The sequence below is a fragment of the Mauremys reevesii genome, linkage group 6 (genome assembly GCF_016161935.1).
Source record: "Mauremys reevesii isolate NIE-2019 linkage group 6, ASM1616193v1, whole genome shotgun sequence".
In the NCBI taxonomy this organism is placed as follows: Eukaryota; Metazoa; Chordata; order Testudines; family Geoemydidae; genus Mauremys; species Mauremys reevesii.
Window position 1 is genome coordinate 4916694 of NC_052628.1, and position 24067 is coordinate 4940760.

The 24067-nt window shown below is 42.4% G+C and overlaps 1 protein-coding gene and 1 long non-coding RNA gene across 4 annotated transcripts in view; one reads left to right on the plus strand and one right to left on the minus strand.

Moving 5' to 3' along the window:
- DCAF12 (DDB1 and CUL4 associated factor 12) overlaps positions 1-12833 on the plus strand; it is a 33204-nt gene extending 20371 nt beyond the window's left edge. For both annotated transcript variants that reach the window (XM_039543634.1, XM_039543636.1), the window contains exons 5-9: positions 1295-1488; positions 2499-2564; positions 3635-3797; positions 6102-6286; positions 7682-12833. In XM_039543634.1, coding sequence (XP_039399568.1) covers positions 1295-1488; positions 2499-2564; positions 3635-3797; positions 6102-6286; positions 7682-7840 — 767 coding nt within the window. In that variant the 3' untranslated portion in view covers positions 7841-12833. The remainder of the gene's footprint in view (positions 1-1294; positions 1489-2498; positions 2565-3634; positions 3798-6101; positions 6287-7681) is intronic.
- LOC120407719 overlaps positions 1-24067 on the minus strand; it is a 50285-nt gene that overhangs the window by 18402 nt on the left and 7816 nt on the right. Inside the window, exons 1-2 of one of the 2 annotated variants that reach the window (XR_005600206.1) lie at positions 6038-6160; positions 3494-3859 (exon numbers count right to left, since the gene is read on the minus strand). This is a non-coding gene — a long non-coding RNA (uncharacterized LOC120407719). Of the gene's footprint in view, positions 1-3493; positions 3860-6037; positions 6161-24067 lie in introns of those variants that run through there. The other variant, XR_005600205.1, reaches the window with a different exon arrangement.

The following is a 24067-nucleotide window of genomic DNA, read 5'->3' on the forward strand; positions in this document are numbered from 1 at the left end:
GCAGCCATGGCAGTTTTTCTCCAGTTCCCAGAGTGCTACAGGCTGCACTCTGAAGAATGTTGTCCCTTCTTCCCACAGTGTTTTGCTTTGACACTGTTGTTGCTCCTTTCTGCTTGTGTACTCTGGTCCTTCTCCCTTGTTACATAACTCCCTTCCCCTCACTTTCCCCCCACATTGCCCTCAGAAATATAAAGTAACAGCAAATTAAGATTTCTGTTTGTGTAACCCACATGCCTTTTGCACTGCAGTATTTTATTTGTATAGAAGCTGAGGGAGGCAGTTGAGAAATTTAATGGATTTCTGTTTGCTTGTAGTGCAAGGAGATAGGGCAAGGTGACCATTTACTTGATGTGCCAAGAAGGTACAGGCTTGATAGGTAGTGGGCAGATCTGTGTTTTTCCAGGAGCTGGAGAGAGAGTGTCCATGGTGGGTGGAGTCATAAATATTCCTAATTTGATAACTCGGCCAATCTGATCTCAGGTAGGGAGAAGCTGTAAAATACGAATATGGCACCACCCTGATGGGTTCAGGCAATGATCATGATGAGCTATGATGGTGTCTCCTGGAGTCCTAGGTTGGGTCTCAACTCCTGTGATGACTTTGCCAGTCTCTTGTGCCCAGTGGCACAGCCCCTAGGCCCCACACAGGATCACTCTTAATACAGTATATGACCTATTCTGTCCCCTATTTGGGGGGAGGGATAGCTCAGTGGTTTGAGCATTGGCCTGCTAAACTCAGGGTTGTAAATTCAATCCTTGAGGGGGCCACTTAGGGATCTGGGGCAAAAATCTGTCTGGGGATTAGTCCTGCTTTGAGCAGGGGGTTGGACTAGATACCTCCTGAGGTCCCTTCCAACCCTATCTATGAAACTCATTTGAAAATGCACCTTTAGTTAAACCAGTGCAACTATGTAGACTAGACCTTGCTGTTCCAGCCACCTCTAAGCTGCTGCTAGTTGTGTGTTCTCTGACGATGATAGCTCCAGTTTGATGCTCCTGTTTGCTGCTTGTAGATCTCAGAATAGCTTGATTGATTTAGCTGCTTTAAAATGTATGTAGCCATTGGCAAGTTTTAATGAGCCCAATTATCTTTCTAAATTTGACTGCTTTCAAATATCATACTTTTATTAGTCTTTATTAATACTTAAAGACTAACAATGTGTTCAGTTAGTTTAAACTAACAGCACTTGATTCTTCCCTTGTCAGGGTCATGTCTTACTTGCTTGACTGAAATTCCGTCTTCAATAGGGACATTTTGTGTGCCTAACCCATGCTGTTATGTCCTTTCTATTCAGGTTCCCGGGATGGCTCGATGGGTCTCTGGGAGGTGACGGAGGATGTGTTGACTAAAAGCGATGCCAGGCACAACCTCTCCCGAGTCCCTGTCTATGCTCACATAACACACAGGGCACTGAAGGATATCCCCAAGGAGAACACCAATCCAGACAACTGTAAAGTCCGAGCACTGGCATTCAACAATAAGAACAAGGTCAGTAAGACGGAAACAGGGAACCCGAGAGGAGTGAAAAATGGTAACCTTCCCGTTTGTAAAATTGGATACAAAATTAGACTGGAATCACTTCAGTAAATTAACAGCAAACCTGCCTCTGCGTTATATTTTGCTTGCAGATTCTTTTGTCTTCCCCTTCTCTGATACTGTTCTTTGTCTGCTGCTTTTGCCTCTGTCATTAACAAACAGATAGGGACTGGAGCAAACATAAAATATACTTCTGGAAGGAAGAGTTTTCCTGTGGGTTTCCTGGTTTTAAAGCTCTTTGGCCTATGGAATGTGTCTATACAATAGGCAAAACACTAGATAAGTTTGGATCATTCTTGGTGTGGTAACTCTTTCCCCACTCTTAACTGGTGTACAAACGGTTATTACTGATCAGTGCATGTCTGCCAGTGGCCAGCTAATGCACATTCAACTGATTTGACTCCTAAGACATAACATTAGACAACTCAACATTTTTTGTTGGCTGAGCTTGTTTTTGGTATTTGTAAAAATGTATCTTGCAAACTAATTAATACCAATTGTAAGGGAGGAGGATATGGCGTCTAAAAGACTGCCTCTATTGTGATGCAAGACTTAAGTTTTTGTTGAAATGTATACATACAATCTTACTTAATATTTATTGCCCGTGTTGCTTTAGGTGCTGGTGCTGAGAATTGCCAATGCTAACTCGTAGTGCATTTTCTAAGGGTTGCTCACTTGATCGAACAAGGTTCTTGTATTGGCTAAGCTACTGTTTGGTTGTAGGCTTTCCATTTCACTTCTGGTCTTTCCTCACTGTACCTTTCGTGCTCTTGTGTTCTACTGAAATCACTGTGCAATTAAGACTTATCTTGTACAGATTCATCAACAGTTTCAGGTAGCAATCATCTATAAATTCAACTCAAGTCATTAAAGTAGCCTTTAAACAGCTGCTTTACATTGAAATTTATTTGTACAATATACATCATATGGAAGCTAACTGTTTTGGGGTTTTTTCCTTCTAGGAGCTAGGAGCTGTGTCCCTGGATGGGTACTTTCATCTTTGGAAAGCAGAGCACACGCTATCAAAGGTTGCCATTCTCGTGTATTTATGCTACATTTCAATAGTTAACCTATCAGTTAAGGCTGCTTCTCACTCTACGTCAGTTTCCTTAGAAAGCGTCTCAATAGACTCCAGCAGTGTCTGTAAGACACTTGCCCAAACCCTTGATTTGAAGGTTGAAAAGTTTCCTAGCAAACGTAATGTTTATGAAGTCAGAGCACTGGACATGTGAGTACTTATTTCCCGTTTGAGAGAGGGAAGCTCCTAATTTCTTACTAATCTTGGACGAATTAGGAGCTTTCACTTGTCTTGTTCTAGTGCTAGTTATATTCAGGGAAGTTGCCCTGGTTTAACTTTGGCCTGATCTACATTTAAAATTTATACCAGCATAGCTGTGTTGGCTAGGAGTGTGGAAAAATCCTAGCCAACAAAGCTGTGCAGCAAAACCCTCATGTAAATGCAACTATGCTGACAAAGTGCTGCTTCTGACATATAGCTAATGTTCAGAGAGGTGGTATTACTGTGCTGGCTGAACTCTTCTGCCGGTGTACCCTGCATCTACGATAAGGGGCTATGCCAAAATAGATCCTGTAGTGTAGAAGTGGTGGTAAGATGTACTTTCAAACTGGTTTAGACTGGTGCAAACTGCTGTTGCTGCTTGGTTTGGTTTAAACTAGGCTGGCTTCAATTTAGGTTAAGTTAATAAGGAACAGATTTAAACAAAGTTGAAACAAGAGTGTCTACACAGGGAATTGTACCAGTTTAACTAAGCCTGTTTAAAAACAGTCATTAGCTAAACCAGTACCATTTCTACACGTGGGCATGGTCTAAATGCCTATTTCTCTCCCTTCTCCGCTCTCCAAGAGCTGCAATTTCCAGCTTTTGTCCACCCAGTGGCATTACCTTCTCTCCTTGCCTCTCTCCTTCAAGTCTTTGCCCTATAGATCAAATAGTTACCTTCTTCCAGAAGAGTTTCCAAATCCATGTTACTGCTTGAGTATAGTTTCCTCAAATATGATTTCAGGGATGTTTAGATTTTGTTCAGTCACTCCTCCCCCACATATTTTTCAGTTGACTTGTTTCTCCGTTTATTTCCAGCTACTGTCCACCAAGTTGCCGTATTGCAGGGAGAATGTGTGTCTGGCCTATGGTCAGGAGTGGTCAGTGTATGCAGTAGGATCTCAGGCACATGTCTCCTTTCTGGATCCAAGGCAACCTTCCCACAATGTTAAATCCGTCTGTTCCAGAGAACGAGGCAGTGGTAAGAAAACTTTGAAGTGAAGTTTCAAATTGTTGATCTTTCCAAAAAGGTAACAGTCAGGGCTGCAATAAAATACAGTAGGCTAGTAAATATCAAGGCTTTTCCTGTGAACTTCCCAGATCAGTAGTAATATATGTAAACTTAAACTTTGCACTAATATTTCCCACACAAAACAGATGAAAACAATGTCTCTGAAGCTAAGGGAGAAAGGCAATCACCTCGCTCTTTAATCAGGTCAAATTAAAATTTCTCTGTTTAGACTTTGTCACGCTTAAAGGGATGCTATTGCTTCAGAGTATATGTTGTAAACTTGTTAATAATAATAATGCAGTAGATTACAGATATATTGGATTTTCAGTAACTATTGGTACTCTGTTTACTTCTTGCATTTGTGTGTGCTGCGAATGAATAACTGTTTAGTCACCTTCATGCCCTGTACTACATTACTGAGTTTTAACTCTGCAACAGAATGTTGTTGTTGTTTTTTTTAGAATTTTAAAGCCACGAAGGAAACATTTCTAGGGTTTAAATTGTATAAAATCTTGTTCTTACAAAATTTAAGTTGAGCCAAATGTAAATAGTCTAACTGTAAACTTCTGAACTGTTTTGGGTTATACACAGTGAAGAAAACTTTAGGTACCCAGGTTTGAAAGTTAATGCCTAAATCCATATTCAGGCACTCGGATAAGCAGCTTTATTTTCAAAGATGTTAAACATCTGTAGCACCAATTAATTTCAGTGGGATTTGTGGGCACCTAACACCTTTGAAAATAGGCCATTTTAATTGAGTTGAATCCTACACTAACTATGGGTTTAATTTTAGGCACCCAGGCTTGAAAATATTGGCCAACAGCTCTTTGCTGCTGAATGTTCCCCTTATGAACCAATTTGAAGTGCCATTTTCCAAAGTGTGCTCTAAAACAGTCTCCTGATAAACTGGGAGAATCAGTGCAGTACTAATTATCTTGTGATTAGAGAATGATAAAAGCTATAAAATGCAGGAATTGGTTTGGAGACCATATGTCCTCTGTATGCATTCATCATCACCTACTCCCCTTGTGTGAGCACCCGGATGGATTGCTCTTCAAGCGCAGCTTCAGAGTAACAGAAATAAAAGGGCACCCCTCTGTGCTATTTTTCTAGTCCAAATGATTGATCTCTTACTGACTATGCTAGCCTCTGCTGCCTTATACAGAGTCCGAACCCACTTGCACACTGAATTACCAAACCCAAATCTTTGTAACCTGTAAAACAGATGCCTACAACTTGCTCTGACATATTGTCATAGTCTCCTTAGCTAACTATAGACTCTTCTTTCGTATATGTAATTTCTAGCGCCTTTCTCCCATTACTGCACATATTCCTGTTTTTAATTCCACTTGGTTAGGATGAATTCAATTAGACTGCAGTTTGGCATAGCTGGATGGGAGCAGGCATATTATTTACACTCAACTTTCACTTCCATTTTGACTGTTTAATTTTCTTATTTTAAACAAACTGTAGCATGCTTCATAAGCTTCTTGTATCGTACTAAGAAGGTGGCTGAAACTGTTTTTGGATCCTCACTGATTTATTGTGTTTCTTTTTGTGGATCTACAAAACAAATTCTTTATACAGCAAATAGCAAAGTGATGACTGGACCTTAATAACAAAGTAATGCTGCATACTTTTGTTTGGGTAAATTCTCTCCCCAAAGCAGATCAGTTTAAACGACCCTTTTAGTTCAGGGCACAAACCTAGATTTTTTTTTTAAGTGATGTTTGGAACACAGGGAGATGAGTCTTAAAGAACAGTCTCCTTCCTAGTGATTAGTGCATGTGCATATGATAGCCCTCAAAGTCATCATGGGACTGCTCTTGCTGCCACTGAAATGAAGGAAGTCTTTCCATATTGTTTCCTTGTGCTCCCCCTGTCTGTACCCGCCTCTCTGGTTCAGGTCTTACACTTAGATTATAAGCCCTTGGGGGCAGGGCCCATCTTTTGGTTCTGTTTGTTGTCTGGCACAAGGGTGCCCTGCTCTGTGAGTGGGGCTCCTTGGTGCGCTAGTCCGATTATAAATAAATAACGGGAGCTGGATTGGATCCTTTGTGGGGAGAGAGAAAGATATTTGCAATAGCAGCTGTGATTTCTGTAACATAAATAGAACTGACTTGTGCTGTCTTACAGTTAAAGGGAAACAAAGTAATCTGCTTCCTATTACATTCTTGTAACAGGGGAAAAAACCCTAAAGCAGCACCCACCACTGCATAGCCAGAGCATGCATCTCCTCTTGAATGTGATTGTAACATTCCTTCTCTTTGACAGGAATTCGGTCAGTGAGCTTTTATGAGCACATTATAACAGTGGGAACAGGGCAGGGTTCCTTGTTGTTTTATGACATCCGAGCCCAAAGGTTCCTGGATGAGAAGCCCAATCACACCTGCCGTGGACAAAAACAGAAACTCGGAGGAAGTGAAATTTTAAAGCTGACGACCGGGAAAGGCTGGCTTGTGAGTAGCTTGCAGCTGTTGAAGCTCTTCTATATAGGGATGCTACAGGGCTTGAAGATGAGTTAATGCTATGATTTTGGGATCTATACATGTCAAATGAGTGTCACTAAAACCCTCACTCAGTGACTGAAATCTCTTTAGCCTTTTCTCAGAAATAACAACCTGTTAGGAACATTTCTCCAACACGGTGCAGTTATTAGCAAATGGCACTTTATATTTTCAATGTATTGTGTTGCACTGTAAATCTAAGATACATTCTGTACCCTGAAGAACTTACAATCTTAGACCAGGCAGAGGGAAAGGATGGTGCAAAGAAATACAGCACATACTAGTAAGAATTAACATTTGATTTCAGCCTGACTCCTATTCTTCAGTTGCTCATAACTGTCCCTCACTTACAAGTACTCTTTTTATGAAAGCGCAAGCAAAATATGGTGAGCCAGTTTTGAATTACTCAATCTTGACAAAACATTCTCCTAGCAAAACTTTTGCATAACTGCTACTGAATGGACAAACTTCATACTCTATTTTGTAGTTCTCATTGAAATCTCAGAAATAGACCTCGATGTTGAGCATTGGTACAGCAATGTTAGTTACACACACTTAAAGTACATTTTATGTGGTCATAGTAGACTTAAGCTATTTGTTTGTGATCTAGAAAACTTAGTCCCGGAGGCCTAGGTTAGATATCTGCTTTCAGGAGGGATCAAGAGAAGAACTGAAATCAAAAAAGTGAAACAAGTAGAGAGACAAACAACATTTTTTCCAAAGCCGTAATCTCTATTTTATACTTGTCAAATAATATATTATACTCTAACTGCATTATACCCTTACATACGGTGTGTGCGCTGCGCACACCAGGCTGTGCTGTTGCTTAATAAAACGTGCATCTAACCTGATGAGTTAGGAGACCAGAAATCCACAGTATTGGTGGAATCGTATAGGTTTTTCAGACTTGCTCCTGTTTGATTAGTACATCTATCCTTTTCAAACTGAAGGGCAGGGACCATAATCCGTATGGGGAGGGGTGAACCCTGATCCTTGCTTGAGGTTCCTGGGTGCTACCATAATATAAATTATTCAGTACAAAGTAATAGACTCTCTCTCAGTTCTAGTTATTAAATAATTAAGTCTGAGTGATTATAAATGAGATTTCCAACCTTATTCTCCTCTCCTCTCCTCCCTTCAGTGTTCTTTCTGAGGAAATTTGGGCCATCAAACAGACTGCAGGATGTCCCTGGTGTCTCCCAGTTCTAGCCTATCTGCATAAACCCCAGGGATCATTAATGCAAAAAGCCCCTTTTCAGGCTATGGAGACTAAATTTTGCTTTTGTGAAACAAGCTCTCCTCTTTTGCTCATTTGCAGCGATACTGATCTGAACTTTCCTTTAACAGAATCATGATGAAACCTGGAGGAATTACTTTTCTGACATTAACTTCTTCGCAAATGCTGTTTACACCCACTGCTACGACTCGTCTGGAACGAAACTCTTTGTGGCAGGAGGTCCCCTTCCATCAGGACTCCACGGGAATTACGCTGGTCTCTGGAGCTAATGAGAACTCTTCCCAAATGCGCATCTTGACGCTGATTTCCACCTTGTCTTTCCTTTTTTAACAAAGAAATTGTGTGATGACATTGTTTTCTGGTTTAAATGCAAGTTATTTTTGGCAGAGTTTTCTGTTGGTCGTCAACAGTTTTGTACATCTTTTTTTTTTTTTTTGAACCAGATTTTGCTTTAACTTCCTTGATCCTTTATATGAAGGGTTTTTTAAAAATCCCTTTTTATTGTATTTACTCCAAGTGACTCTTCCCTGTATAGGCTAACTCAGCCATATGCCCCCTACTTTGCTGTGAGGTAGGATTCCTTTCTTATAGAGTGGTTGCTGCCAGGCTTTCTGTGAAAGTCCAGGGGCTGTGTGTATGCAGGTACTTTGTGTCGGTTACGTTACTTGGAGTGAGGACTACTTGTAATTAAAACTATTAAAAATATTTATGAGATAAGCTACTACTTTATCTGCAGAGCCTGGCTCAGGCCTGGCTTGGTTTTTTTTTTAAAGTACAAGTCTAATGACACTGTATGCATAAAGGAAAATGTATCAAAACCATACTCATTGGAACCCAGGAACAGAGCACCACCAGGAACATCTTATCTAGCCCAGAGTGTAGCAAGGACCCCCAAGCCTGGCATCCCAAGAGTGCCTGAGTACAATGACTGTCTCTTGTTACCCCTTCTCTCTCTCTCCTGAGTGTCAGTTGGCAAGGTTGTTGGAGCTTCAGAGTAGGCTGCCTATACTGCAGTGGGGGTATTGTGTGACATGACAGCTGTTAGGATGGTGGACTGCAGCCGATTGAGGCACTAAGGGAAATGGCATCCCAGGAGGAGACGGATTTGCATGGTGGCTAACCTAATTCAATCTGATTAACTTCCAGACTAGCTGGGGGCCCTCTGGGTGGCTGGGGCTGGATGGCAGGGAGGAGCCAGGACTCGGATACCTGGAGTCTGCCTAAAGACACACACCTCTTCCAGGCTGGAGACTTTTTTCCCCCCCCTCTTGTAGCATTTCCCCTCTTGCAGTTCTCCCACCAGCAGTGAGTAATGTTGGCAGGAATGGTTTTTGCTAGCCAGTCATTGCTATTAAAGTTGATGGGCAGGGAGATGTTATGCTAATATGTTCATATTTTTTCCCCTCCTGACCTTTGGAAGGAGAGTGGTATATGCAGTTGTTTGATGCTATTAGCAAATACAGTTGTCTTCCGCTTTAATGACTGTAGGCTTCATTTTCTAATGCAGGTTTGAAACTTACCAGCTAGCTAGACTTTGTGTTCAACTCATCATGTTAAGAAAAGCACAGGCTGTCACTTGGATTTTATAGGAGAGACTCTTCCCGCCACCCCCCCCTCAAGCACCTAGCTTATTGTTCAGTCCTTCTTTGGACTTCACCAGGAGCTGTGGGTGCAGGATGACAGTTTGGATACGCTTCGCGAACAAAATACAGGCTCAGTCATGGAGGGATTGTGCATTTCTGGTGAGAAGAGATGGTCTTGTGGCTAAAGCACAGGGTTAAGCATTGGATTCCTTGTTTCTCTTCCTGGCTGTAGCTGCTGTTGCCCTGTCACTTCATGTCTCTGTGCCTCACTGTGCAGATCTGTAATACGAGGTTAATAGCACACATGGCACCTGAGGTTTAATTTCTAACTTGAGATTATCAGACAAGACATGGTAGAAGTGCAGGCTTTCCCCCCACATTCTGATTGCATGTCAGGGTTAAGGAAAGGGTCGTCCCATATGCACACTGGGATTTGAAGTATAGGCCTGACTTGATCACTTTGCAAACCAAGAAATTTTACTACTGCATTCCAAACTTCTGCTAGTGGGTTGGTTGCTTAAAATCTGCATCAAAGCAAAAATTTAAAAATAAATATGGTTTTATTACACTGTTTCCAAGTAGTAGCTGTTAAATTATAGGGCTGTAAATGAAGTAGTTCTCTCAGAACTTCCGTTGTTAAACGAATGTAAAGATTCTAAGTATTTTTTTATACTGTCACCAGTCACAGTTCCATGATGGGAACATATTGCTTTTGGGATTTCTTTTATGAATGTTTGGCAGGGCAGAGATGTAGCATTTCACTCTGCTCAGAAATATGCAAAGGAAAATATTTATTTAATCTACATGAAATATGGTGACACTTCATCTCTGTGAAGGAGTAGTCTTAAATCCTGTCTAAGATCATTCTCTCTTCTACTGATATGTTCTGCATTCTGTTGGGGTGTGTTTTATTCCCAGGCAGGTCCTGTTGTTTGGGGTCAGATTTGCAAAGGCACTGAGCACTCGGCTCCAGCTGACATCTCTGAGAGCAGAGCTCAGCTGTGTTAAAGTTGAGTCCACAATGTTTAGTAACATTTTAAATACATTTTTTTTTTTAATGCTGAAGGAAGCCTTTTGGTCTTGAAATCTAACTCCCTTTATAGTTAATCTTGTTAATTTAAAACTCATTTGTTTGTAGCTTTGAGTCTTTGGGGAAATTGTTCTCTCCAGGTGATTTTAAGCATTGTCCAATGTAGATGTGTTGGTGTTAAGGGAACATCAATTTAAAATTAGTCAGTTTCGTTGTGAGGGGAGGGGGACGTGGAGATGATGTAGTTTCAAGTACTGCATTTGCTCCTGAGCCTTCTGCCAGTGTGTTGTAGTCCTATTGGTGACTGTTTCCTGTTTTGGGGGGGGACTTTTTCCCTTGCATGGAAAGCCCACACAAACAAGGTAAATGGAATATACATCTAGTGCTGTCCAATGCAAAAAGAAAACTGGGAAATACTTTTCTTAGTAATTGTGTGTTGCTTTTAACAGTAATAGATTAAAACACTGGTCTGAAACTTTATAAGTAGCTGTCCCTTGAAGATGGGATGCCTTACTGTGATGTGATCCTGAGTATCCAAAGTCAAATATTTCTTTTGATCCATTGAGCAGTTATGGAAACAGAGACTGGGAGGGGAAGTGACTTGCCAAATGTCTCACGGTAAATCAGAAGTAGAAACAGGAAAAGAACCTAGGTTTCCTGATTTCTAGTCTGTGCCTGTTCCATTGCACTATGCTGCCTCGGCCACACAGTTTTAGATTTAAAATTGAAATACCAGAACATGGCGGGGGGGATAGTAGCACGTAGGGATCCAAATATGGGTCACTGGTTTGCTGGTACAGCAGTGGGGAGGCTGAGAGCCCAGCCATAGAAGTGGGTGTGAAGGCAAAGCTCCCATCTCTCAAGCAACAATAGAGAAACCCTATTGGGGGTGAATCTGGCCTGACTAGATTTCGATAGCTTTAAAATAGGGTACGGAAACCCAGTGGTGGTCTCACTTTGTTTGTAGACTAGCAATTTTTCCAAGTGCTCAAAGTCAGATATCTTAGCGACCTTTTTTTTTTTCTTCCTCCCTCAGAGTTGCTTTGAGGGAAAATAAGGTTCTTAAGGATCATTCAAACAGACCAGCATTTTTCTGATATTTGACATTATATTAACATGGTATCCTATTTGCATTGTAATGTCTCAAGCAGTTTATTTGATCATCCAGCACTTTTTGTAAGGCTGCTATACAAAGCATGGCATCCTTGAAGCATCATATGCATTTGTTCTAATGTGGCAGATTTAATAATTTAACAGTGATGGACCCAATAGCAGCCAACTCATGAGTACTGAGTGGCAACTCTACAGCAACTAGCCAGTGTGCTCATGATAAGAGAGAACCCATTTCTATTTCTTTTTCCTAAACTGTCCAACTTTTTCCACCATCAAGTTCAGCGTTATTCCCCAGGCCATTTTTCTATTAATCCCTCCAACCTTAGTCCATCATCTCAGTCTGTCCTGCCAGCCAAGGAAGCTTGACACAGCTCTCTGCAGCGTTGCTCTGAGGGAGCTAGAGGCCACGTTAGACCAAGCAGCCTCCTGTTAGAGGCTGAGTGTGTTACCACCCCAGCTCAGGAGAGCCACAGGCCAAGCACAAGTTTCACTGAGATTCATAGTTTGTGTTAATCCTGGGCGAGTTCCAGTGGTCCCAAAGATAGTATATTTCTAAGCTATTTAAAAAACCCACTTAAGACTGGTCTAATTCAACACTCATTGAGGTCAATGAAAAAATACATTATTCTAATAATCCTTGACTGGCAGTTTTCATACCTTCAGGAGTGAGTCACTTCCATCTAAACCTTGCTCCCTGAAGTGCTGCTCTTGTGAGAAGTTTGTAGCTGCAAAGTCCCAGAGAAGACGTGTATTTTTCGGACACCCATCTTTGCAGTGGTATCAAAGAAGCTCTGAGAGTGACTCATCTCAAATTAGCAAAGAGTCCTGTGGCACCTTATAGACTAACAGACGACGAAGTGGGTATTCACCCACGAAAGCTCATGCTCCAAAACGTCTTAGTCTATAAGGTGCCACAGGATTCTTTGCTGCTTTTACAGATCCAGACTAACACGGCTACCCCTCTGATACTTCATCTCAAATTGAATCTCCATCTGACAATGTTGCATCTGTTGGCAAAAGTAACTGCAGGGCTTCCTAAAACAAAGGATCAATTTTTTTTTTCAGATTGTCGTGGATTTTACAGCAGTTCGTGAAGTGTTGGTTTCACTGTGGCATTGGTGATCAGTTGCATCACTCCCATGCTCTAATCTTAGGGCAGAGTGGGGGAGAGGGGAAAGTATTCACACTCTGCTCTAGGGGCAGTTTGTGCATGCTGTTCTCCTTGGTCTGCAAGTAGCAGCATCAGCAGCATAGGGGCAGGCAGGAGTGTGCACAGAAAGGAGGGCAGGTTTGGTGTTCCCCTCAGAACCACCCAGAACTTCTATTTAAAGGAGAAACTTGCTTTTTAGTTTAAATAAAAAAAAACAACCTTAGGTTGATATTGGCCCTTTATGTGGAATCTATTCTGGCTGTTTTCCATGTGCTTGAATTTATTGCTTGGGAATTAGGTAATCCTTGTAGCTTCATCTGTGCTGGGTCTCCTCATCAAAATTGGATACTTAAAAATCCTGTATTAGGTACTTCAAAAAAAAAAAATGTTTTTTCAAGAGTTGTCTGAGTGGAACCTGGTCTGTTTTGTCCCTAGACTCCAGAGGCCTTCAGAAGCCATTTTTCAACCACCTCTCTTCTAGCTGCATGCTGGGACCTGTAGTTCCTGCAGGCCATTCATAGGTAAAACAAAAGTGCTGTGGCTGGCTGAGTTGTAGGCTGCATCTGACCATCTGGGTAAACGGTATTGACCGTATACAAATTGCCACAGTAATGGACTGAAATAAAATATGGGGCTATGTAAAACACTTGGAGACATGTACAGTATCCTGTCTGTACCCCTTGAAACACTGATTCTCTGGTCTCAAAACTAATATCTTGGAGATAGCGCATGATTTTTAGAATCCGCTTTTCTATAGATTTCCTTAATTAGAAGGGAAATTTCAGGTGCTGAATCTTAAATCTCATTAAACTTGTACTTTTTGTTTACCTGCTCACCTGGTTTCCTCTCCTATTATGGCCTCCTGCAGTCTCAGGGTATATAAATCACTATGATTCATCCAAATAATGAAAAGGACCAATCAGAGGTTAACGTGCCTTTCTCTTATGGTACCTTGATCTTTGCAAAGTTATCTGGCGGAAACTCATCATTGTCTTTTTCTAAGATGTTAACAGTGAAGTTGCAACAAGTTTGTATTGTTAGTTGTGACTTTTTTTTTCATTTGACATTCAAGAATATGGGATAGACACAAATCAAATGCACTGATTTTTGTCTTAGGATGAGTCCTTGTACAGACATCAGTGCTTACATGTTTGGTAATAAGTACATAAGATGCTGGATCTTCCCCACTTGCCTATGATGTATGTGTCAATATATATGATGCACAAACTACACAGGATGTTTAAAATATGTGGGGATCACAACTTGTGACTTGGGGTTAGGATGTCTTAAAGTGAATTGTAGTTCTTTTAAAATGTTTTTCCACGTAGACTACACTTCATAGACTTAAACATCCAGTGCATTGAAAATATCATGACTTCTGTCACTTGCCTGCATCCGTTTTAAATTCAGGACCCAATGTTTCTTTGGCATATGTTGCTATTGTGTGCATGCATGCACAGAAAATTTTTCGGTATAGTTTATAGTGTCAACTATTTTGATACAGTGCAGAATCTTGAACTTGCGCATAAGCAGTTAAGCAAAGGGAGTAGAGGTTTTTCAAATGTTCTGTAGTTCATGTGTTTAACTTAAGGGCTAAATGTTTAAAACTGTCCATGCAATTTGCAAATTAAACAATGGAAACTTGCAGACTGCATGCAGAAACAAACTGATTTGTATATGCAGCTCAGTGTCTAGAAAGTTATCCCATAAACAGCTGTTCTTCTCTGAAAAGTGACTTCAAAAAGAAAAAGGCTTTGTGGGGTTGTTTCTGTTTCTCAGTGACTTCCAATGTGCTGAATTTGAATACAAAAATTACTTTTCTAACTGCCCTGCAAATTCAATATGATCTGAAGTTCAAGCTGGGTTTCTTCTCGAGTATCACCAATCCCACTGCCTTCAGTGAGCTTGTAAATGTGCTAAAGTTCCAATCAGTGACTCAATATTCCTCTGGCTCAGTAGAATTTGATTCAGTCACTCCCTCTTTTCTGTTAGCCCTACAAAGCCAACACAACTGTGTCAATGTATGGTCATTAGTCTCTGGATATAATGTGCACATACCTAAAACAGAGTAACCTAGAGATCTTATTTAATGTAGCATTTGGCCCTACTTACCCTCATTAGATCCTACTGAGCAGACCTAATCTGACTTGTTTGTAATCTTTAATGGTTTAACTTTTTTCTCCATTCTTTCCAGTTCACCTTTAAGAATAAACTCCAAGTTTTTGTCTGGTCTGAAAAAATTCAAATAGTTTGTACTGAAAGTTGTACAAAAATACTGGTGGCCCCTGGGTAGAAAGACCACTCTGTGCTCTGTCGTAAACCTGTTGCTACCTACCTGCATATGAAATGACAATTCCTGCTTTTTTGGTAACCTCTACAGAAGCTGAAATTCTAACATCCAGATTTCATAACGCAGTGGTCAGTAAGGTGGGAAGTGATGGCCCACTGCCTGCAATCTGAGCAGCAGGGGAACAGCTAACAATATTGTCATTCCACTTCAGAGTTAACACCCCATTGGAGTACTGGGGGGCTACATCACACTTCCAGGCTGATTACTGGTTCCTTCTGGTTACAGCACAGGGCTTTCTTCACAACTGTAATGGCTAGAATTACTTTATATATTTAAAAAAGGCAGTTTCCTGCAGTAATTAATGGGGGGAGACGCTGCTGGACCGTATGGTTAAGTGGCAGACATGTATTGCACAGTTTGTCCAAGGGGAATTCCACAGGCCTGTTACTTTAGAAGACAAGCAGCTATTTTAATACACTTGAACAATGGAGGCCTAGGGGTTCGGCTGCAGATCTTCATCATCCCTTATCTGACAGTCGATTACAACGCCTGGAGCTTCCCTGTGGAAACAGCTGGTCTTCTATCTTCAGAGATGCTGTGTGAAGATAGTGCAGGGAAGCACCCGTTTCTTCATTGATTGTCATCAACCTGCCACCCACCCCTTCCTCCCCAGGCTCCTACTGCACTCGAGCTTTCCAGGATTTTTCCTGACTTAGGAAATGGCTTCATTTCTGGGGTGCTGAGGGGCAGCACTCTTTCCGCTGCTGGCAGGCCATAGTGAAGAGGGCCCTTGTTTGTGGCTTCCCCCACTTGGATCTACCTATTGATCCCGCATTACCTGTGGGTGCAGGGGATGTAGAATTCCAGTTGGGACTTGCTGCTTCCCCAGGTTTCACAGAAAGCAGCAGGCACTGATCCCCTTGCTCCATTTTCCTGCTCACAAAACAGCCTGCAGCAGGCTCTGTCCTTCTACAAGCATTGTCTCCATCATTCAGCCTTTTGTCCCAGTCACTCTTCTGTGGACTCCAGCGTGTTCTATCCTGGCTTGCTAACTTGGGCTCCTGTTCAGCAAATCACCGGGGCATGTGCTTACGTCCTGCTGAAGCTGATGAGACCTAAGCACCTACTTCAAGCCCTTATGTACTTTGCTGGATCACAACTTCTACAGTTTGATTCCCTCCTTTCTCTTCCTCTCTCTTACCCAGCCCTGGATATTTCCCTAAATTGGTCTCCTCTGATCTGGAGGGCTGTGCTCCCCACTCATTCCTGCTCTGTAAACCAATTCATTCCTGCACTGCTGGCTATCGAAATCTGGTTGTTTTTACTTTCCACCTTCTTGTTCTGGGGATCACTGCACATGTACAATCTCTACTGATTCCCACCCTCAGCTCTCCTGACATGCTTTTGGGACCTACCCTGTGAGGCATTGAGGTTACTTGTTTCCATTGTGTGCAGAAGAAAACAAGCTGTGGGGGAGGCAGGCTTTGTATGCAGAGAACTGGAAAGGTACCTCTAGTTCAAGTAGATGAGGGAGCAGTTTAAAATCATCTTAATGGAATAAGAACAGAGTTCCTGACTTTTGGTTTTTAAATCACTTCCACTGGAGGTTCATGTCTCAGATTCCAAATTCATTGAATGTTGCAATGTACATCAAGGTTATTTTTGATCAATGCAAAATGTGCCTCTTGGATTTCCTTAAGTATAATGTAAAGGTCAGCCTGTTTCACTTTGTGTCTTCAATGCAAGGAGTTTAACTGAAGACTGATTTTAATATGTGATTCCTGCTATTCAATGCTAACATCCATAGAGCAATCCTCGCTGGTCTTTCTTGAGCAGCATGCAGTGCTCTCCCTCTGTTTGAATGCAAAAAAGGGGGTATCAATAACAAATGGAATCTGCTGGGCTTTCCTTGTGTTAAGGAGATGGTTTAAGTTAAGGTTCCATGTGTTTTTATTAATTTTAAACCCACTGCAGTTACTCTACAGATCCAGCACCACTTTCTTTCTCTACTTTAATGTGGGATCGCAAAAATGAGTTCAGCAACATGTGATCCCAGCTGGCTTGCTTGCTTTTTTTTTTTTTTTGCAGGATGAGGTGTTTTTTTCTTGTGTGGAAGAATTCAAACTGGCTGCAAAGATTTGGTGACTGTCCCATGTCAGCTTCCTAAATGCAGTTGAGTGTTTTGGACTTCTCTTCAGAATGGAAGAGAGGAGAGCCGGTGAAGTTGGGCTGTTAACTGTGACTGCTTTAGGTCATCAGTGTGTTGCCTGATCATATGGACAGCATAATGAAGTTTGGTTTGCAAGTTGACTTCCTTGTATGGATCAAGGAACAAAACTCTTAATTCCTGGTTTGGGGAGATTTGTTAGTTGATTCATTTCCAAATCAAATCGAGATGTTAATTTTCAATCTCACATTAACCGGGTTACTGTGTCCACATGCCAGAAAGATGTTGCTCTTGGAAAAAGCATGTTAGTGTATGTGGCAATGCACTTTTTAATACATAGATCTGTACGTTCTCATCTGAGTGTTAACCATTCTGTAGTCTGACAAATGGATCTTTTACTACTGCCCTGTTATATAGAATAATTGTAACTAACTGCAGTTTGTTTTTTCCACTACTTGAAGTTGTGTGAACTGAAATTGGTGAACAAAAGTATTTGTGCATCTTAATATGGATATCTCTAAATAAAATGTATTTGTATAGTGTTGGTTAGCAGTGTCCTTTACTATTTAACCCCACCATTGTACATAAACCCAGGGGCAACCATGCTTAGCTGTATTAACAACCTGCTAGGAGCCGGAAGTAGTGCTTAATTGCTGTATATAGCCTAGTATAAATGCCTAATAGCTATTAGTGCCATACTGGGAATCTAACTTCAGACCTACTGTCTTGGTCATGCCCCTTTTAAACAGTCAAGAGGCCTCCTTGCTGGCCTGGCTTGTTCAAGGGGAAATAAATCTGAACTGCTTGTGGCGTTTTAATGACTGTATAGTGAAGAACATAATCTCAAGGACACTACGGAGTAGTCCTCTTGTCCCTTCCTCACAGCCAGAATCTGTCCCAGGCCCTGTTTGGCCCCAGCAGCAGAGTAGTCTGTTTCACAAGGGAATTGTCCTAAAGGCAGTAATACTGTAGGTATACTTTAGACTTCCATGCTGTCTTATTGGAGGGTCTCAAAGCCCTTCATAAACATGACGTAGTTATGCTCCTGCTGTCCCACCCTCTTGAGGCAGGCATAATCTTCATTTAACTGCTGTTCTGGCTTCACTACCTCTAGAGATGTCTTCAGGGTGATGGTGAGAATGTAAGAGAGGGCAGGTCTGGCTTGCCTGTGCCAGTAGATACTATTTAGCACACAGCTCATTATTTCTGTGCACAGGAGACAGTTTGCATCTACACACCCATGGCACTCGTTTTCTCATTCAGTTTCCTTTCTCACAGTCAAGTGTTTTGTTTTTAACCACTCTACAGGCACGTTTGCCTTCTCTCTGTTTCCCTACCTATCCCAAAAGATTTGAGACCACTCCCCGCTGAGGAGGGTGGGATGCTGTTTCTTGCAGAGCCTATCAATCCCTACCAACTCTGGGGAAGGAGTTTCCCAGGTGACTTAGGAGACATTTCTTCTGCACAAGATTTAATATACAGGAACCAAAAGCCCTGTACCTTGAAGCTCCTAGCTAGTTCAGAAAACAGCTGCTTGCGGACTCTGCAACACGGGTGCCCAGGAATCGCTTTCCCTGAGACACTGCCCTCTGCATTAGCTCCCCCTTGAACAGACTCCAGTTCAAAGTCATGACCTTTACTTTATTTTTCTTTTTGTCCAAAGTGCTGTATGGACTGGACCCCAGTTTCTAGAGACCCTCTCTCTGAACATTGCAACTGTGCTGGGCTGGGACAATAAAACCAATGGGGGAGGCTTGTGAGCACAGATAAAACTCTGCAGGAGATAGTCATGGCAGTGATCTCTATAGTATAGGCCTGCTTTCCTGCAGTGGTAACACTTCTGTTCCATAAACCCCCACGTCTCTCTGAACCGTTGCTCCCAGGGAAGGCAGAGGGAGAGCGTTGTCACTTTCACCTGTGGGAGCTCTGACACCACAGCGATGAGGGCCAAGAACCTAGTACAGCGCTTTGAAGGGACAAACCCAGTGTCAGTGCCCATAGTTACTCTGCTTCCTCCCAGTGCTGAGTCCTTTGCCTCCCTAGGCCAGGTATGGCAGGGCTGCCTCTAAAGTCAGTGACTTGTGGCACAAAGAAACACAAATTTTTTTTTTAGCATTGAGCTTTTAGCTCACTGTACTTCTTGATGGATAGAATACAGATGGAATATAGATACACAGAAAGATACAGAGAACAGAGATGATGAAAGGTGGAAGTATGCATGCCACAGTGAGAGTCTGAGCTGAGATGAGAGAGAGAAAAGAGGAGAAAAAATTTTGAAGGATGTGAATGAGAGGCCCATATAAGGTGTAGGAGACAGAACAAAATATGAAATAACCATTCCAATAGTAATTAACCATTCAATTGCCAATTGTTTGGGACAGTTTTTGTTTCTAGTTTCTTAATCTCTGGGTTTTTGCATGTTAACACCTCTCACACACTCTCTATGGTATCTCTAAAGTATCACTCTCCAATTTTTTTTAATTGCTAAAGATAGCTCAAATCTCTTGATTAGACACTCTGCATATCTCTGCCTACTGTTCTCTTTTGTTGTTCTTCTTCATGTATATGTATATCTGTCTGTCTTGTTCTCTTCTGCATCCATGCATATTCATTTTCTTCACATGAGCTCAGCTTTAAAATTTTTTGATACTCTCTAAGTTTACAAGCACACTTTCTCTTTTTTTTTTTTGACACTGGTTGCTACTCTGAAATCTAAAGTACGAGTGTTGCTTGTGTTTTGCATTTTCCAGCTTATTTTTGAGTGTAATGTGGTGTCTTGTCTCTGCCAGTTGGTGGTGCTGTTACAAAGCAAAGAATCTCAGTGGAACAGTACCCAGGCCCCTTGAATAGGAAAAAGCCACTGACCACTCCAAGATGCTAGCTGATCAGACACAGTTTAGTTTGCTCTGCTTGGGCACAGCTCCACATTTCCTGAGTGGTTGTGTGCATCTCCCAGCTGAGCTTGGTGTAACTGTATTAGGGTGACCAGACAGCAAGTGTGAAAAATCAGGACAGGGGGTGGGGTGTAATAGGAGCCTATATAAGAAAAAGACCCAGAAATTGGGACTGCCCCATCTGGTCACCCTAAATTGTATGGAGCCTGCTTGCTGCATTTTGGGGGCTCCCAGGCAGTGGTCCACTCCACCCTCTGCTGGGAAGGGGGAGCAGTTACATCTTGAAATTTTAAATACAGCCTAGAGTAAAATATGGACTGGGATAATGGGGCTGCTTCCCCCTGAGAAGAGAGGAGTCTCTTCTCAGCCAGCCTTCCAACTCAGTGACATAGGCACTGACTCTGTGGGTGCTCCCCCTGGAGCACCCATGGAAAAAAGTGGGTGCTGCTTAGCACCCACTGACAGACCCCCCCCCCCCGATCAGCTCTTCCTCCTCCCTTCCAGCGCCTCGCACCTGCTCCAATCTGCTGTTCAGTGGTGAGCAGCAGGGATAGACTGTGCTTGGGGGAGGGGGCAGATCTGGGTGGGAAGAGGTGGGGTGGCGGCTTGGGGCAGAGTGGGGGTTGAGCAACCCCAGGGCAAGGAGGAAGCCAGTGCCTGTGCTCAGTACCTCACCCTTGGGAGAGGAGCTGGTCAGACAAGACCAATCCCTAAACTTGGGTCGTCTCTGAGTGCCCTCTGCAATTGATAAAGAATTAAATGATAGGAATATGCCAGTCAACAGAGTTATATGGAAAACAGATCTTGACAAAACTGATTCAATTATTTTAGGAGATTGTAGGTTTTCCTGCTAGTAGTAATGGCACAGATATTGTACACTTAGACCTTTCTAGGGCATTTGACTTAGTGCAACATGACATTCTGATTTAAAACTTAGCACTTGACGTGCCAATTGACCACACATTAAACAAATTAAGAACTGGTAAGGGACAGATCTCAAACTCTAGTTTTCAATGGGGAATCCTCATTGAATGGGTGTGTTTCTAGTGGGACTCCAGAAGGACTGGTCCTAGGCCTAACACTATTCAACATTTTTCATCAATGAGCTGAAAGTAAATATAAAATCACTGCTGTTAAAAGTGGCACAAAGGTTGGCGGAGCAGTAAATGATGAGGATGGAGAGGTCATACAGAGCGATCTGAAGCAGTTAGTAAGGTGGGCCCATTCAAAGCCAAATGCAAGGTCACTGCATCTATGCACAAGGCCTGCAGGCACTAACTGACAGAAGGGATGGACCATGTATCCTGGAAAGCAGAGAGTCTGGAAAAGCTTTAGAAATCATCATGGAAAAGGAACTGACCATGAGCTGCCAGTACGACAATGTGGCAAAAAGGGCCTATGTGATCCTTGGATGTGTTGTTTGTATTATCGTAGCACCTACAAGCCCTGGTCAGAGCAGGGTGATGTATAGATGGGAGTAGTGAGTAGGAGCAGAGAGGTGATTTTACTTCTGTATAAGGCGCTGGTCAGACTGGTGCCCAAGTATTAAAAGGATGTCAGTGTTGCAGAGGGTGCAGCAAAGAGACACGTGATTTGGGGGTCTGGAGAAAATGCCTTACAGGGAGATACTTAAAGAGATGTATCTCTTTAGTTTATCAAAAAGAAGACTGAGATGGGACTTGATTGCAGTATGAAAGTGTCTTCACAGAGAGATAATATTGGCTACTGAAGGGCTCAAAGACAGAACAAGACTGATGGCTGGAAGCTGAAGACAAATGTAGATTGGAAGTAAGACATTTTTAGCAATGGAAGTGATTAACCATTGGAACAAACTACCAAGGGCAGTGGGGGATTCTCTTGTCTCTTGATGTCTTCAGACCGGAACTGGCCACCTTTTTGGAAGATACTTTAGCCAAACACAAGTTATTGGACTCAATGGAGGGGTAAGTGAGTGAAATGTAACGGCCTGTGATTTACAGGAGGTCAGACTAGATGATCTAATGGTCCCTTCTGGCCTTAAACTCTATTAATCACCTCTACCCTAGGCGTGTTTGCCAGTACAGCTATATTAGCAAACCTTTTAAGTGTAGACAAGTCTGGGCTCCACCCCAAGATTTTAGCTTCAGCAGTTTAGCACTTGTTAAAGACAGTGGCCCAGATCCACAATGCTATTTAGGCTCCCAATTTCTATTGATTGCAATGGGAGTTTGGCCGGATCCACAAAGGTATTTAGGTGCCTATGTGCCTTATTTCCACCTATGACTTTTAGAACATTTCAACTAACCTCACACCTAGTCTATCCTAAAGGCCTAGTCTAAACTTGAACTGTTTCTAGGGGGAGTTTCAGCCTGAGTTCCTGCATCAGTGACCCCATTCACGTGCATGAAGGTATCATCTGTTGGCATAACCCCCTTATATCACTGATGTCTAAACTTTGATTTGTGCCTCCAACTGCACCTAAGTTACCCAAAGCTCTTACAAACAGCATGGAATCTGAAAGGCAGTCATGTTTTGTTGATCACGCATCATCATTACAGCATCTGTGGATGGAACTGTTCTGCGTTGGCTATGCAGCACTAACAGAAGTGAAATACAGGGAAAAGGTATTATCCCTGAAGCCAGCTGGTCAGAGTGTGATGTACACGTCCATTATTTACATTATCGCTTTGCTGATCCTACCTTTGAATCTAGTTTGGAATGATAAAGCACTGTGGAAGATACATGAAGGAACAGTCCTGAGCCAAGGGAGGATAAGCTAGACAATCCAGTAGGTCAGAACACAGGAATTGCCAGAATGGGTCAAAGCACTGGGTTCATTTAGTCTGGGATGCTCTCTCCTGTAACATGTACCTGATGCTTCAGAGTGAAACGCAAGAATCCCCAGCATGAGCAATAATAGAGGTCTTTGCTATAATTTTAAATATCTCTTTTGAGAGGCTTTGCAATGAAGTATTTGCTGTTTCCTCCTTTGTATTTATTACATGTGCAGCTTTAAAAAAACCCACCAAGCTTTCTGGCTTGGTCTCCTTTTTTTCGCTCTCGCTCCCCAGGCTCATAGTCTGACCTCTTGTATGAAAACCTAAGTCAGTCTGTGTATCGTTACAGGAATGGGGGCTGCACCCTTGGACTGTAGCACCCTCTAAAACTTCGGTCTTTGTTGCTGTGCACTGCATGGCAAATAGCCATCTTCGTTAGCATGGGATTGCCAAAGACGATTTAAGAATGCTAATAATACTCATTAATTGTGCACAGATTAGGGAGCGCAGAGAAGTGTGTCATGGAGCTTGTGAAACTCTTTAGAGCTATAATTATTTCCCCTCCTCTGTAATAACAAAACAAAATATCAGTGGCTGGCTTGAGAAAAGCAACTTTACCTGCTCACGGTTTCATTTCCATTTAGCTAGCAGAAAGGCCCTTTTAGACAGGGAGCTTTCACTGTTCCTGACTAGTGTGAATGGTCCAGGCACCTGCCCAGCAGAAGGTATGTGAATGCTGCATTAAAAAGCTGTGTTCTCAACTTGGGTTAAAACAGCAGTGAAGACACGGCAACTGGGCTTTTAACTCCGGGTAGCAGCTCAGTTTAAAGCCTACAGGGCAGCCTGCAGTTGAACTCAAGCTGCTAACCCAAATTACAAACCAAGCTGCCCGCTCTTTACTGCGATTGTAGCCGAGTTAGCCAGCATGGGTTAGCTAACCTGAGTTAAGACTGCACCTTTTTATTTGCAGTGATATAAATCAGGATCAATCCAGATTTAGTGAGGTGGTGGAATCTCCTTCCTTAGAGGTTTTTAAGGTCAGGCTTGACAAAGCCCTGGCTGGGATGATTTAGTTGGGAATTAATCCTGCTTTGAGCAGGGGGTTGGACTAGATACCTCCTGAGGTCCCTTCCAACCCTGATAGTCTATGATTCAGACCTCCAGTGGTTAAAATGTCTTTCTTGTTGCGTGTGACAGAATGATTTTTTTTCATATTTTGGATTAATATTTTGTGTGCCTCGGTTTCCCCTCTGTGCTGCATGGTTAAATGGGGGTGGGGAAAGTTGTTTCCTCTTTGCAGAGATCCAGGTGTCACTGATGCCTGGCTGTCTGGGGCCTGGGCCCATGCCCATGAAGAGTCTGAAGAAGACAATGGCCGCTTCATTTGGCACTAGCAATTAACGACCATGGATGGCCCATCCTCTGCAGGAAGCCAGCCAGTTGTGATCAGCTGGAGAACAAAGGGATAAGGAGGATGGCCAGGCAACCATGTTTTTCGTGAACAAGAACAAAG